Source organism: Hetaerina americana, unplaced genomic scaffold (genome assembly GCF_022747635.1).
Source record: "Hetaerina americana unplaced genomic scaffold, ioHetAmer1.1.p SCAF_4, whole genome shotgun sequence".
Lineage (NCBI taxonomy): Eukaryota > Metazoa > Arthropoda > Insecta > Odonata > Calopterygidae > Hetaerina > Hetaerina americana.
In genome coordinates this window covers 54874916-54891638 of record NW_027286985.1, presented here as the reverse complement: position 1 = coordinate 54891638, position 16723 = coordinate 54874916, and the positions used below count along the sequence as shown (strand labels likewise).

General features: G+C 37.0%; 1 protein-coding gene across 1 annotated transcript; it reads left to right on the top strand.

Moving 5' to 3' along the window:
* The first annotated feature begins 12808 nt into the window (after positions 1-12808).
* Positions 12809-14280, top strand: rswl (tRNA methyltransferase roswell). The gene has a single exon (XM_071590004.1). The coding sequence runs from the start codon at positions 12911-12913 to the stop codon at positions 14183-14185; it is 1275 nt and encodes a 424-aa protein (XP_071446105.1). The 5' UTR covers positions 12809-12910; the 3' UTR covers positions 14186-14280.
* The last annotated feature ends 2443 nt before the right edge of the window (positions 14281-16723 follow it).

Below are 16723 nucleotides of genomic sequence, written 5' to 3'. Positions count from 1 at the left end.
TCAATTTCAAATGAAGGTGGATATGGAGCTCCAGTTATTGCTCCTACGAAAGAAAGCGTTGACACCACAGCTGCCACTGTGAGAAGATAACGTTGAATTGCGTTGAGAGCATTATCAGAAACATTGAAAATTTCATTGCGTACCACCCAGTCGTTTGTTACTGGAAAACTGTACATTAGGCGTGCTCGCGCCCGGTACATTCCGAAATTTTTAACACCCGAACAACAGGACATTCGCGTGTTAGTTTTCTCAAAGTCGGAGTTAATGTTACAGGAATATAGCGAGTTTCTTTTGAAGGTTATCACTGCAAATCAAATTTAGCTGCATAATTTCACCCTGAAAGCATTCATCAAAGCTACGTAACGAAATCTAATCATCATCAACACCAAACAAGTTCAAGTGCTGGATTTTGTCGGGAAAGTTAGGATCATACCATTTTTTGTTATTCAGGAAATGGCGTATCATCATGTTGTACCAGCACACGTAACTTAAAATTGAGCACAGTATACGAATGTGTTAAATTCTCCAATGCCATATCCATTCAGAAGACCACATTTCAAAGAAACAAAGTGTATACTGCTCTTCGATGATTTTCGGCCGCACATCGCAATTTTTTTTGCTGAGCATCTCACAAAAATCAATATAAAATGTGTTCCTCATCCTCTCTATTGTCCAGACATACCGCCATGTGACTATTTTCTACTCCTTCCCATGTGAGGAAACGCCTTCGTGGACAGAATTTCTCACAATTGGAAGCAAGCATAGGAGAACTGAAGCTGTTTCAAGTTGCAACGATTGCCGATGACGCAATACTGATGGAAATTCAGTAAAACGCTTTACGCCTATACATTACACATTAAGCTAAAAACATAAAATATAATTAAATTTTCGCAACTCAGTATGAGAATAAATATGTATGATTACTCTTTTTTGAACAGCTCTCATTCGTTCGAAATATGTTGTTAAAAATGTTTAAAGATCCTTAAGTAGCATATTGAAAAATTATTCTTGCATGGCATACAAAATCGGGTTCATAGCGTAGTTCCAGGGGATTTCTCAAACGTGCAATTTCTGAATATTTTCAGCTTTTCATCAAGCCGTTTCAAACGATCGTCCACGATAACCGATTGCTCTATGGCACGAAGATTCTTGAAAAGAGATTTTGATCGGGACATCAGGAAATGACCAACCGATAATTTTTACTTCCAAGGCCATTTATAAAGCGATCACATCTCATTACACCAAAGTTATCTAATATTTTACAACTATTTGTGAAATTGCAGCTGCAATTGGAGCAGGTAGTTTTAGCTCCTCACATGAAAATATTATCAACTCCTAATCATTTATATCAGCCTTTGTGAATATTTTTGCTGTGGGGAAAATTTACCTCCCGATATTCCACCTGGTCTCTCCTCACCCTCGTGAAAATCTACTTATCACGTTGGATTCGAATGAAAGACTTGGTCCCAAGGATTCTTCTAAACCGGGCTTGTCCCTAAAGTACGTACGCGATTTGAGATCAAACGGCATGAAGAAAATTCCAAGGCCACCAGCAAATGGTAACTGGTACCGAAGAATTTCTTTAGCCAAGGCGTGTCCGCATCAAGCAGCGCACATCCACAGATAACATTGAAAATAGCTAAGGATTCCAACGACGCAACCTTTATAGTTTCTCATACCCATTGATTTACAAATATGTTCGCACTACACAAATCCGGCGGTGCAGAGCAAGATACTTTGGCACAGTTAATTCTTTGAAAAAATAACTTAAATGAGTATATCAGTTGTGTAATATCGGGCGCGTTTTAATATTATTTCATTCTATATTAACACATTTGTTGTATCGCTACAGTGCATACGGACGAAATTAATTTAATTTCCTGCTAATTATTTTTTTTTCAAAGCTTGGGTTTTAAATACTTCGTTTTATTGTTGAAGGTTTGATTATATATGGATAGGTAGTAAAGAAATAGTAAAACAATTGTCTATTTCGCCCTAAAAAATTGATTTATATGCCCAAAAGCAACTTATTCGCTCCAAATTCACTACTTCAAAGTCGTTTATGATTAAATTTTGATTTCCTCCATCACTTCCTAAAGTTCATAATTCGCGGGAGTGGTGCGCTAATATAAATCCACAATTTTTTCCCCGAACATTAGAACATGATTTGAATTTTCCGCCTACCACTTTTACGCCAACTGGCTACAAGATAAGAGACTCATCTCACCAATAACTCAAAGGAGTGGCTTCACTTGACTGGTGCCAGACAAAAACGTCAAACATCATTAAATTAAGCAAACTTCATGGGCAGTGGCAATGGGATACGTACGCCGAAGGCTTACGGAATGAGACGAATCAAATACGGGCCCAGAATGGAAATGGCAGTGAAACAAAGGGAGGAAACAAAGGAAAAGACGGAGTCTTGAATCTCTGGAGAACGCTGCGACGGCGAAAAAAACAAAAACAATGGAAACTAAATCTGTGACACGAGAAGGGATAAATTTTATCAACTAAAATTAAAATTTCCATGCACCAGTGAAAAAGGACTAACAATTTTTTTAATGAGTATAGATATTTTGTCGTGTAACCTGTAATTGTTTCGTTGAATCTGGTGGGTAATTCCTATGGGTTAAATTGAAAGTTGCAAGGTAAAATAAAGGGGCTATAAATAAATCAATGGCAAGTAAAAATAATTGTAAAACAGCCCTGAGATTTAGGAAAGCTTTTAGCGAAAGATTTTTTTTCCTAAGCAATTTCAAGCAAATACTCGTTAAAGCAGCAATCCAGATTTTTGGCTACATGACTAAGCTCCTTCCCCGTTGTCAATACAACACGTGGCTTGACCATCGAAACTTCGAAAATGTGTGTGTTTCTTTTCTCTTCTGTGTGTCTGTGTTTTTGTTCGCTAGTACTAACTTGATTTACATACATTGATAGCATTCACATCCGTGAGACTTACACATGAATTTTATAAAAATATATATACATACACGAATAAATGAATATAGATATATATATTGTTTTGTATAATTTTTTGTCATACTAAAACTATATATATATATAACACAGTAATCAACCCGAAGGTCGGTTTGGTAGGTAATGGTAGAGTAGGGGGGCCAGTTCCTTTCCCTGTACCGGTTATCGTTTCCCAGGAAGATCTGGTACCTGAAAAATCACATAGCTTGGGTGGAGCTGCAGGTGCCCAGAGTGCCTTGCCCGGAAATCGAACCCGGGACCCTCCGATCAGCAGTCCCACGCATATAAAAATTCGACCTTTTATAATGTGAATTATCCATATTCACCGATTGCAACAGATTTAAACTTAAAATCCCATGATGAATAGCCGAATTAGCCTGCCATGCCAGAACTATTCATCGAATTAAAAAGAAAATAAATTATCAGCATAGCATTAAGCAAAAGTTAAAAAATAAAGACTTACCAATCGCCGTTTCCCACGTCGGGTATCATTGTTGTGTTAGCATGCCCGGTCTTCGTTTGAATCCACGGAAATAAATACATTTTTGCACCGTCAAGTTCGTCCATTGCTTTTAACACTTTCCCAGAACAATTGAAATCTTTTTCTTAAAGTATTTCTCGCCAACACACCGCCGCCACACTCCATCGCATAATCTTACCGACAAATAAATGCCTTTCAAACTAACAGCGGCCCTCGGGGTTTGCTCCTCATTGGTCCTGTATCCTGGGAAAGAAATCATATGTATTACTCGAAAGGTACGTGGCCATTACTTTTCCAAAAAAAATACATGCTCAATCATCATCGTCATCATGATTGGTCGTTCAATCCTAAGATTGGTTGACTGTAGCCCTCCATCCTACCCTAACTATTGCTAATTGACTTACTTCCTGGTATTTTTTGAAATAAACTTTCTTCTTTATTCGTCCCATGTTTATATCCCTTGGCCTCCCTCTTGGGACTAAAGCCTGTATTTTCCCTTCTATTATATTCTTCACGAATCCATTGTGCCTCAGGGTATGGCCAATCCATCTGGTTCTCCTTTTCTCTATGGTGTTCCATAAGGTCCACTCTTCATCTATTTTTCAGTATACTTCTTCATTTCTTATTTATCCGTCCATTTGATCTTAAGCATCCTCCTCCAGCACCAGGTTTCGAAGGCTTCTAGACTTTTCTGGTCTACTTTTCCGATGGTCCATACTTCTGATGCATAGAGTGCCACGCTCCATGTAAATGTCTCCACGGATTGTTTCTTCGTCTGTAGTTCTTTCTTCTTCGAACACAGCAGTTGTATTGTTATTGTGAGTGCTGTCTTAGCTTGATCTATTCATCGCTCGATGTATGTTGTGCTTCTTCGGTCCCATGTGTTGATACTTCCGAGATAAGTGAAGGAATCCACTTGGTCTAATTTTTGTCCTTCTACTGTGACTACCGTATTTCCTTTCTCTCTTCCACACACTACGATTTTAGTATTCTCCTTGTTTATGTTTATGTTGTATCTTGGTAGAATTTGATCCAAGTGACATTTGAATATCCTCCTGGTTTTCTGCTATCATTGTAACAGCGTCGGCGAAGCGTAACATGTTTATCTATTCTCCATTGATCCTAATTCCGTTTAATCCGTTACATTCTCAATATTATGTTCAAATTATTTCCAACAAAATTATTTTTCCTCACGGAATTAATTTGATATTTTGTTTCAATTAACTGAACTTACCTTTCACTATACATTAATGTCTATAATTTTATGATTAAGATAATATTCGCTCGCTTCTTGTTGCATGAATTCAGTAAATTCATGATTTATTTCCCAAATTGAATTGATATGGAATAACTTTCAATCAAATGTGTACCCGAGGAAATTTCTTTTTAAAAATTCGCTGAATAAATTTTCTTCCTTCCAACGATTTATATTCACATTTATTTACCAGAAAATTCTGAAAGATTATTAAAAATTACAAAACTTTTTCTGTTTCGCACAACCGGATGAAATCAGTGCTTTCAACAACTCTACAAATCACGCAACAACATACTCGTATTGTGAAAATTGTACCATCCGTGTTTTAACGGAATTTAGCATTTTACACTTGTTAAAACGCATAAATCGACTAGAAGGTTTTTCATAGGCGAAGATCACTTAGTATTAAACCCGAAGGCGCTACGTTTAAAAAGTACGCATTCAGCGTAGATGAGCCAGTCTTTTCCCTATGCCAATTGGTTTCCCTGTATGATGTGGTACGTGAAAAACGTCAATGCTAAGTACAGGTGTAATATCAGTATTATAACAAGTAGGAGATATGCTTTATTCTTTAGAATAAAAAGGTCTAGTATTCCTGCCAAAGACAGCTCTTACGTCAAAGACAATATTGTGAACTCACAAACCTCAGAAATGGAATATATTCGACTATAATGGCATAACGTAATTGCTGTTATATCTTCGATTTTGTTTTTAGGAATTAGGTGGAAGAAGGGACTATATAGTATCACTCTTGCCCAAAAAAAGACGCATAGCGGATGAGAGACAACATTATTTGCCACTGGTTAATTGATACAAATTTTTAGAGTAAGTAACACGAGACATAACAAATTATTTCGGCGTTGAGAATATCGTGAGTAAAATATTTGAGTACGCACATTTCCCTCCTATCGACATTGATGAATACGGCATTGGAAGGATCCATGTATCACTTTGGCATAAATTTCCGATGCAACCCTGTTATGGGATTATAAGGATGTGGCTGGCATAGAATTTTCAGAAGTTCTGCACAGTTACATGGGCACGGCGAAATACGCCAAAGATAATACTTGTTAACCCAGCAACAGCGATAGAGCACACACATCTATTCGAAAAAAATCGGCAACATTATAAACACACCCTGTAGGCAGCAGGCTTTGATCGCACAGAACGAAATTAAAATGGTGAGTCTCTTTCGTTGGTAAAAAATTAAGAAAAATACCTTCGAAGGTTAAGAATGTAGTATTATTTACTCGGGCTCGGCGAATATTCAAAAAATCTGATTCTAAAAGTTAAAGGGATGGTGGTGCTATTAGGTGTTAAATGGTATTCAAATAAAGCATCAATGCAAGTTTCTTTTAATTCAGCTCCATTAGAAAATAAAGACGTTAGATAGCTGCATCTCAAGCGAGCCAATTAATAGAATGTCATTTTGAACCGAATATAATTTTCCTCCTCGTCTACTCATAAACTAAGTAAACCTCTTTCAACGCTTCTGTGTCAACTCTGTATGATACTATGGCACAATGGCAAATTACAGCTAGTTGTACGACACCCCTATGGTACAAGAGTTATCTTTGTAAATCGATACAGACACTTCGGAGAGAAATAGCATAGTTCCTCGATTCAAATCACTTTAGCTGGAATGAAGGCTAATCTTCATAACATTAAATTCTTAAATCATGAGGTAAAAAAAGCGATAAAGCTGAGTCTGATTGTAGCATCCTATTTTAAAGCGGATTTACCGCCATTCTCTCCATACATAATGAAATCCTGCTGGCTTTCATAACCCAACTGTATACATGACTTGATCAAGATTACACATACACAAGGTATTTTGAAAAATATGGCAAGTATAGTCTTTCAAATCAACCACGACGATATTTGATTGGATATGCATTCCAACCATCTATTACGGCTGCAAGTCCGAGACGTAAACGTAGTCATTCACCAAATATATTTTTCCTTTAAAATTCCCAAACATTTTTTTTTCATTTTCGACTGGAATGATTTCACTTTCCATGCTTAAGAGTAATAATATCTGCATTAATTAATTGTCTACATGCCGGAAAAAGGATACCAGCACTGTTATATTCAATTCACGTTTAATCAGGAAAGTACTTTGGAGAAAAATAAGTAATATTTTAGATGGCAAGTGCACCAATTATTTGTGATGGGTTTAACTTCCATCTATTATTTTCAATGCCCATGCTATTTTCATTCAGAATGATTTCAATCACAACTTACACCGGTAAATTTTATTATGTTGAAGTTAATTCAGAGTGGACACCATTTACTCTAAAATAGGTTAAGGTGTAATTAAAAACAAATTTTAGAGGGTTAAATTCACCATTCACCAAATAATTGTTTCGGCTCTCCGTCAGTCACAAGACCAAGGGGATCCCATGTAGGGATTGTGTAAGCCACTAGGTCAATCGATGTTTGAAATTGTTTGTGACTTCACGACATATTAATTCAATTATGAGAATTATACAATGAACTGGTAACATGTTCCCCGTATTTTTTTGAGCCTAAGTGCGAGTTGTCTAATAAAGTCCTCGAATTCATGCAGTATACCAATTGTGATTTCTTAAGATATTACGCTTTAATCACTGAGCTGCGTAGTCTTAGTTGTTGTACTAGCACCATCGTATTAACTGTATCATATATTATGTATATACTGGAATGTGTATGGAAATCGTGTATGTATAAAAATATACTCTTTGGATTCAGTTCAATCTACTGGTAAAATTTCTACCTGTTTTAGCTGCGATAATCATTCAACAAAAAAATATTGGTAGTTTCTATTTTTGGTGGGTCAAATATGGTGTTCCTGCCAGGATCTGCAGCTAACGACCATCTTCCTGGTAAGCATTAGTGGAATCATTTTTCATCGCGTTGAATACATCATGAGCAATAATGCGTGTTTCCATGATAAAAATAAGCTTGAGACATGGTGCAATTAAACACCAGTTGCCCTTGAGAAAGTTCTTCACACCGCCAGAAACTTTGGTGATTACTACAAGACCTTCAAATTCTTCGTTCCGTAACTAAAAAAATATAATTTCCTTTCCTAAGACCTGTAAAGTTCGGTCGATGATGCGGTCCTTCTCCTCAAGAATAATGTGATTCATGTCCCGAACGAAAAAGATAATCCTAAATCACAATTCAGGTTAGAAATCAAGCTAATTGCTACTTAATTAATCTCCTTAGTAATACCTGTCTTCTTGAAAAGCTACAACATTTAGGATGTTTTAAGTTACAAGATTCAAACGCGTCATTAGGAACCTTATAGTGTTTGCCTGTTTAATGTGTATTTGCTGTTTTCAAACGTTCATAACCGTTATTAAATATTTGGAATTATTGATTAATTTTTACTGACCGGGAGTAATATCAGAGAGGTAAATGCTTAGACGGAGAAAGTACAATTTTAATTTAGCATCACCATTAAACCAAAAAATGAGATAACCCTACTGAACACAGCTATAATTAAAATGAACTCACTGATACGTTCACTTAAATATTAGTGAGCGTGAAAATCACTCAACCTTCCAAATAAACTGAGATACTGAATTACATTTAACAAAAACAGCTACTTTCAAGCCATCTTCCAGCAAAACTTTGCACACCCAAATATGGCAACAAAGAATTGAGGAGTCGTATTACTTCGGTTTAATAAAGGTTTTTATTTCTATTTCAAATATGAGCTAAAAAGTATACAATTCGTCGAAGGACGTGGATTTGATGTTAGTGGAAAAGTTTACCACACTTTTAAAAATTGTTCGTCGCGAATTCGGCTTGCATGATACATTAAGAAATTGTTATGCGTACCTATGTGGTCATTTAAAACTGCTTCAGGAGCGTGCATTAAAAAATCCGACCAACAAACAGATCGATTTACCAAAAAAATCTAATCAGAAATATAAGACAAAGTGATTGAAAATTACATGGGACTGCCCTTGCGTCTTCTATAACAAATGGGTAACAATTTTTAAATTAACACAGTATTGTGACCTTGTTGCTGAGACTAAAGATGACGATTCGAAACACGCAGATTAAGTTTAGAGCAAAGTGAATTCGCGTAGGGCAACGGTGAAGGGCGGTCCCCAGGCTTACACACCTAGCGCCCCGAAGGATGATGTCATAAAATGAAAACTCATGGCAGGTGTTACGTAGGCCCTCCCCATAAATTTAATTAATTCACCCGCCAAGGGGGAGGATAAGGGTATGAAATTATTAAGTAAAATCGCGATCTTTTCACAGATTTTGTTCCACTTACGATCACGGGTAATAGCTTATTTACCGCACGAAAGACGATATTTTAATATCCGAACACGAGATGAAATTCAGGAGTCAAGTGTAGAGAATAAGTTTTTGGCTATGTTGTCTTAGTTTTTCTTCTGGCTTTCAAGGCAAATGAATGGTACCTGGAATCTGTGTATGATCAATAAAACCGAAAGTTTTGTTTTCAACATGAATCATTCACGTACTTTAATTACTTCGCAAATAGGATATTGTTCATCGATTACTATTTGGTGGATGCTCATGACTTTTTTTTATTGCGGTTCCTAACAGTTTTAAAGTTTCCGGTACACTTCACTCATGAAATAAGAGTTGTAAATTGATATCGATAAGGCTTCGTATTTTTTAACTCCATTCTTTTCATAGTAGTTTTAAATATTTTGAAAGTAACAGTACCTCGATGGAGTCCTAAAATATAATGTAAATTTCTGTAAAAAGGTTTCTGTTACCACAAGACATTAATCCCACGAACTTTTTTTTAAGATATCGAAGAAACTATCCCATATACCTTCAGCAGGTTGGACAAAAATTTCAATTCAGAAGATACATATTGTCGAACCGCTGGATCAAAGGATTATTTTTCTCCTTCAAACAAGTAACGATAAGAACAAAAATAGTTGCACACAAGCAAATGAATAACAATCTCCATAGAAGGCTGCCTCCTTAGACGTATATTCTAGGCTGGTGTTCAAACACCCCATTGTAGAAATTGTGACTTATCAAAAATATTGGTACCCATATTAATAATGCTTCTTAACTAATGCTATTAAATTTTAAGTCATGTTTCAGCTATGCTTTCGCATAATTCAGCTTTGCTTTATATAGGAATATCGTTACCTTTTGTAAAATGCCACGCAATTGCTAACAAAACGCATAAATTTTGCTTCACAAATAATATCCACATTTAAAGGTAACTTTCGTTAGTACTTTCCCACAGACTTTATTTAAAAATCCTGATTCTCGAAACAAAAACAGACATATCAACGGCAGTAATAATGTATGCAATGAAAATTTATATTGATGAACTTTCGTTGAATGATTCAACTACGTACGCAATAAAAATAATGAGATGAGTAAAATTAAGTACTGATGGAATGGCAGACTTACTTCTAATCAACAATTAGACTTGTAAAAAATCCTGCGTGGAAATATCACATCGCTGGAAATCGACAGGATGATTTACACAATGCGACTGATAATGAGGTGGCAACAGCTCTAGTAATGAGTGAACATAGAGACCACAACAGCGGGTGCAGGAAGACTCATTTGGCTGCAGGTGTGACAACGATTAAAATACAGAAACTACAGAGTGTAAAAATCATTCGACTTCCCGGTCCCGATCAGAGGGAATGATTTTCACATTGTGGTATTATCTTCGATGCACGACAGCAAATGACTCATTAAAATAACAGTCGTGGCATCTGACACAGTTCTTTGAATTTATGGTAACGATTATCTTAACGGGTGCAGCACTGAGATTTGGAAGGCAACGAGAAGCCTCCACATTTTTATTCCTAGTAGCAGCAGGCCACCAATTCTCTTTGTTCATCTCAATTTAATTGAATTAAACAGAAATCAAACGGACAAGGTTGAACCTCCTCATTAAAAATATTCTTGAAATACGCTTATCCCACATTTGGATCTCCAGACAGGGAGTTGAAATGCAATGGCCCAAACTAGGACAACTCTGTGGCAGTAGAAACAGAATTATTTACACAGCCTCCGGAAAAGGAATTTTCGGAAGCAGGTAAACTTAATACCTACTGTGGGATATTGCTGCATCTAGAAGGAAGAGCTTTCCATCATACAATGAAAGAGTCGTCCAGATGAAGATAGCAACGAAATTCACAAATACCGTAGTGATACAAATTTACGTCCTGGTGATAGACCACGATGGTGACGAAGGTGTGGTTGTATAAAATGATACCAATGCAGTAATAAAAATGTTAAGGTAGAAGAATATCTAAGTGTTCTTCAGAAACTGGAATTCAATTTCAGGTGAAAGCCAGGATGAAAAATCATTGGAATGGGAAACCGACCGATTGCTAAGGTAATTTACGTCATTAGCAATAGGCGAGTAATTTGGTAAGAGCAGGATGCTCAGAAAATCGAGGGAGGGTGGGCAGAAACCCGGCATCGGAATCAGCGTAACTCTTAACGATAGGCTAGGGTCCTAAGGGTCCACAATTTAACGTCCCATTCCAAGAACGGCATAATACACTTGAAGTACTCTACACATGGAAGCCAAGTAGGGATCGGGATTCCACTGAAAAATCCTACCAACGCAGGGGTTCGAAACTGGGCCCTCTCGGTAGGAAGCCAAGAAATGTGTGGACTAGGTAAACGAAATGAAAGAGGATAACGTGATTTGGAATTCTGTGAACGGTACAAACTACCAGTGGGCGATGCCAAGAAGATTACAGACATTCGTATAAAGAGGAAATGTAGGAATCAGATAAAGGACTAAACTCCAGAAGTAGATATCCAGGGCAACAAAAATTTATTATTAATAATACGGAGTGGGTCGCGGTAGCCCAGGGGTAGAGCGTTGGACTACTGAACGGAGGGGCCCGGGTTTTATTCCCGGGCAAGCCTCTCTCGGCACCTACTGATTCACCCAAGCTATGTGATTTTTCGGGTACCAGATCTTTGGAAACCATAATCGGCGCAGGGAAAGGAACTGGCCCCCTACTCTGATTTGTGATTTTTACACACCGCCGGGCTTAGTACTGGGTGAACTCTACCATCACTTACCAAACCGACCTTCGGGTTGATTACTGTGTTTATGTTTCTTTTTAATGTTATGGGTCAAACCGACCGGATAAGCTAACGAGTGACATTAGAGCGAGAAAGGTTTAAAAAAGAGAAGAGGAAAAATCTTAATGGAGAACTACATGAAAGAAAAATATCAAATGGATTTAGCAAAGCTTGAGATACCATGAATCTTTTAAATACCTATCATCATGAAAATATTAGGGTTGTGCCCACAAGAGAAACTGGGGACAAAGCTAGTTCAAATAGAGATATGCAAGACCACGACCAGGCGGTAGAGCTACCAAGGCGTGAGAGAACAAGAATTCGATAGGGAAGACGGATTCTTACAAATATATAACTTTGGAGTGAAATACAATTGAACTAAATGTTCACAGGCAACCACACAAACATATATCACATGTTAATGATTATATTAGTATTAAAAAGGAGTGAATGAATTTGAATTAAAACTGAGGGCCATCCCTCAATGATTAATTGAGAGTGATTATGTGGAATACTTTGTTTACCCAATCAGGAATAAAGTTTATAAAAATTTATGTAAGATTAAAATATCTTCAAATTAATATTACGACTCACCGAAAAATCCTTTAGAAGCTTATATTCGAATGGATGCATGGGAGTTGATATTCCATGGAATTACAAGTTCAACGCGTCATCTATAACAAATGAGGAACAAAAATAGATTGTTAAATCTCCATAAATGAATAGATATTATCGATAGGACGTCGACTATGGCATGATTAATTATTGCACGTGTATTTCGTAAATGAAATTCACAATAGGTAAATGAATGAACACCAAAATTTGGAGCCAGATGTCAAAAGTCATAATTACTTATGACTAAAATGGGCTCATACTTGAAAAGCGTATGGTACTTCATTGCAACACGAAGGAGCTTGAAGGAATTAGCTTTCCCAATTTTAAATTCTCCCTCAAACTTGTAACACTCGTACGCTGTACGCCATCTGAACAACAGTTTTGCAAACTCATAGGAAAAAGAGCAGCGTAGGCGCAACCTTTGGTAGCGCACACACCCTGCAAAAATGTGCAGAAGCATGTTTTGAAACAAGAGTTAGTAAATTTACTGTCAAGTGTTTCATTCCTTAGGTGTTAGGCACATAAGGATGATCCTTTCCAGAGCCTTACGCAGTTCTTCTTTAAAACATTTCAAGCTAAACACTTGTTTCGTCACCAAAGAGTTTTTTTCTCATGGAACAATCACATATAAAGGATATGGTCCGTCGGCGTTCTTCAAAAGGGCACATCGTGTTTTTCCTGTCAGAGACAGTGAACCTGTGAGTGCATACTCCTCACTTGCTGGTGAGAAAGGGGAACTTGACCCTAGGAAAACAGCAGAGAATTCTGAAAATGAATTACAAGTGGATATGTTTGCTTTAACGGGTGGCGATCCTGCAGTGGAGAGGCAAGTTAAGATTTTACATTTAGAAAGAGAAATTATGAAGCAAGAAGGCCAAAGAGTGCCGTCACAAATGACGACTAATGAGTGGAAAGAACTTCTTAAGCTAACTTCTAGAAGTAGTAGGAAAAAATACCTGAGTTTCTTGTTTGCAATAGAAATGAGAAAAGAAAATAGAAAAAGGAAGAAAGAAGAAAAACGTGCCTTGGAAATAAATAAGGCAAATGAATCTGAGAACTGTGACCGAAGTGATTGTATTACTTATGGTTTTAAAGGAAGTACTATATTTGTGCGTGTGTATGACTCTACCATGAATAACTTTTATAATTACAATGCCATTCGTGCAATGATGTTTGGACAAAAGCTTGTATTTGACTGTAGTTATGACCCCCACATGACTTCTAGGGAAAGCCAGAACTGTGCCAAACAACTGATGATTGCATTTTCCGACAATAGAATACACTCAGATCCCTTTGATTTGTATCTGACCGGAGGAAGCCAAGATTGTCGGACTATAAGCCATTTACATAAGTATATTCCCACGATGTACGACGATACATTTCCTTTGACGGTGACTTCAAATAGTTATCTTGAATTATTCCCTAGAGAAAACCTGGTATATTTGACCCCTCACTGTAGGGAGGAACTGCTCCATTATGATCACGATGCAGTATACATTATTGGGGCAATGGTTGATAAAGTTAATAGTGAGCCCTTATCTTTAGCTAAGGCCAAAAGAGAAGGTCTGAAAATGGCAAAACTCCCCATTGACCGATATCTTGATTGGGGATCAGGTAGTGGCAAGTCTCTTACTCTTAATCAAATGCTAAAAATTCTTCTTGATCAAAAGCATATGGGTGACTGGAAGAAGTCTTTGCTTCATGTGCCCCGGAGAAAGTTGATACGTGAAACACCTGTTGTAAAACCATTCAAGAAGAATTTTGCACAAGGGAGAATTAATTTCAAAAATCTCATGTCTTGATTGTATTGTTCTCCATTCATATGGTGCTAGTATAAATGATGTTGTGATTATTGTTTGTAAAGCAATTGAATGATAAAAACCCATCATAATTTGAACCTATTTGTTGTTACTTTTCATTACCTTCTACAGATTCATGGATATACAAAAATATTAGTATCAAATGATTGCTGAAAGGCCCGAATGCTTGAGAGTATTTATTTCTTAGTCATGCTCGTGGTTACACCATTGATACATCTCTTTTATGAAGATTGAGAATCAATTCTGTTTAATTTATCATAAAGTATTTCGAAAACATATACTAAACACGTGCGCTATTGTTTTTATATGGGTGGTTTTGGCAATGCTAGTAGATTTTAAATTGGTCAAATATAAGTCAGATAAATATAGGAACTAAATTAGATTTCATTTATTCATATTCGAAGAAACTGCATGCATTGTCTCAAAAGTAACCAGTGGAGTCATTTGCTGGGGTACACACGTGAGGAATTTCTCCTAATTGGTTGTTTGATGGGAACCCAACATCGTTCACTAGTTCCTGGGCTGCATCCTTTGTTTACCTTGGCCGTATTTTCCACTTGCATGGTTACCTGATAGAGGTAATGGGTTATTCTTGTTGTTGCGGTCTATACCAGACTTCTTAGCTAGAACATCTTCCATTCACCATTTTCCAAGACCTTCTCTAAGTCCACAACTGCCACATATGGTTTGTTAATGTGTATAATTTTTCGGACTGTACCCTTAAGCTGAATATTACATCTGCATTTCCTAAATTTTAAATGGTTTTCCACTAAGCCTTCTATCGCTAGTTATCCAAGTATTTTCTTTGCATGAGCCATCAGGCTCGATGTTCTGTGTCCTTTACTGCAGCTTTCCCCTCTACCTTGGCCTTCCTTTACTTTCGTATGACTGGTTCTGCTACTACCAATAAACAGTGTTTCATTCCTAGCATTAATGTATTTTCTTCTGGCCTGAATGAGGTCTCTCCTCTGACTTGTCAACTTAAGAGTTCACAGCGGCACAAGTAGCTCATTCACTTCTTCAGTTATGATATTGTTTATTTCCTTCTCTTTTTCAGTTAATGGTGGCAGTGAAACTTTTTCTCTTGCTTGCTTTTCCACCAGTACGTATGGGTTCCATTTACGTTCCTGTGTCACTTTCTTCATCTACACAACACCCCACTAGGGTGTGTGGTGGGGTGGGATATAATCCATGAAACAGAGTTCAACCACATGCAAAGCGAACAAAAGTGTGCCAATTTACACCCACACAGACAAATGTATTCATTAAAAACCCATTTTAACTTGCACGGATGCAAATACATATACCATCAACTAGCATGCACAATCCCATGCATGTACTAATGTCCCAGATGTCTACGCAGCATTTAATCTTGCCTCTCTTGTAATTCAAATGACTTCATTATTTTAATTAACTTCGATTTCTTACAATTATTATTCTTGATTGTCCAAGGAAAGAACGATAATGTATATCTATCTGCACTTAAGTATTATCTCCTATCCTATCTTTGTGGTCTAACCTACCCATATGGTGTGGCCATAATAATTCCCTTCGTGTCATAGTTAAACTTCTGTGTCTTGAACTGTGCTAAGTCTCCCTTGTTCTCTTCACATCTCAATTGGATCTCACCCTAATCCCTCCAAAAGGCCCGTCGCACTCATCTACTTATCATTAAATTTTTTACGAATATGGCGGATTTTCTCTGAACTTTATCTAATTCTTTTATCAACACTTTCTCCTAAGGATCCCAAATACTTGCAGCGTATTCCAAATTTTGCTTGATTTATGCAAAATAACACCTCTCTATGGCTATTGTTTCATTTCTCCACCACCTGTGTAATAAATCAGGGTTTCTTTAAGGCAGATCTGCAAGTTCTCCTGGTAAGTGCTCCCCATGATAGGCTTCGTGTTAAGACTACCCCCAAATATTTAAATGCCCTGCCATAGTTGACAATGACACCCCTAATTCATAATTTATGTCCTGCTCATCACTTCTTTGGCTTAAAAATCTCAAAACTGTACATTTGCATATGCTCAGTACTAATCCCCATTCCATGCACCAATCCAATATTGTATCTTAATCCTTTGAGAGTAGTGCAATCTGCAGGGGTCATTTCCCTGGATACCACCATATCATCTGCAATCTGAGGTTACTACTAATGCGTAAGCTCAAGTCATTAATGTATATTAAGAATAGCAGTGGCCCTATTATATGTCTCAGGGGGACGCTCAAAGTTACGTCTAACTTTGTTGATTAAAACCCATTGATGACTACTGTTTGTTTGTGATATTATAAGAAGTCTCTCATAGTGTTTCAGTTTGTGTAAAATTTTGTTGTGTGGGGTCTTCTTGTATTGCAGTCAGTTGTCCATGACCACCAGGTTGTGATTGTTATTAATACCAATCAGGCAGGGTAGCTCTTACATTGCATAACTTTGTGCTCTAATCTCTTTCAGACAATAGCTATAAATTTATCCATATATATACCTAATTCATGAAGGTCTCACTCATCTATAAAAT

Coding starts and splice junctions, on each gene's coding strand:
- rswl (XM_071590004.1), top strand. CDS start 12,911: ATGATCCTTTCCAGAGCCTTACGCAGTTCTTCTTTAAAACATTTCAAG.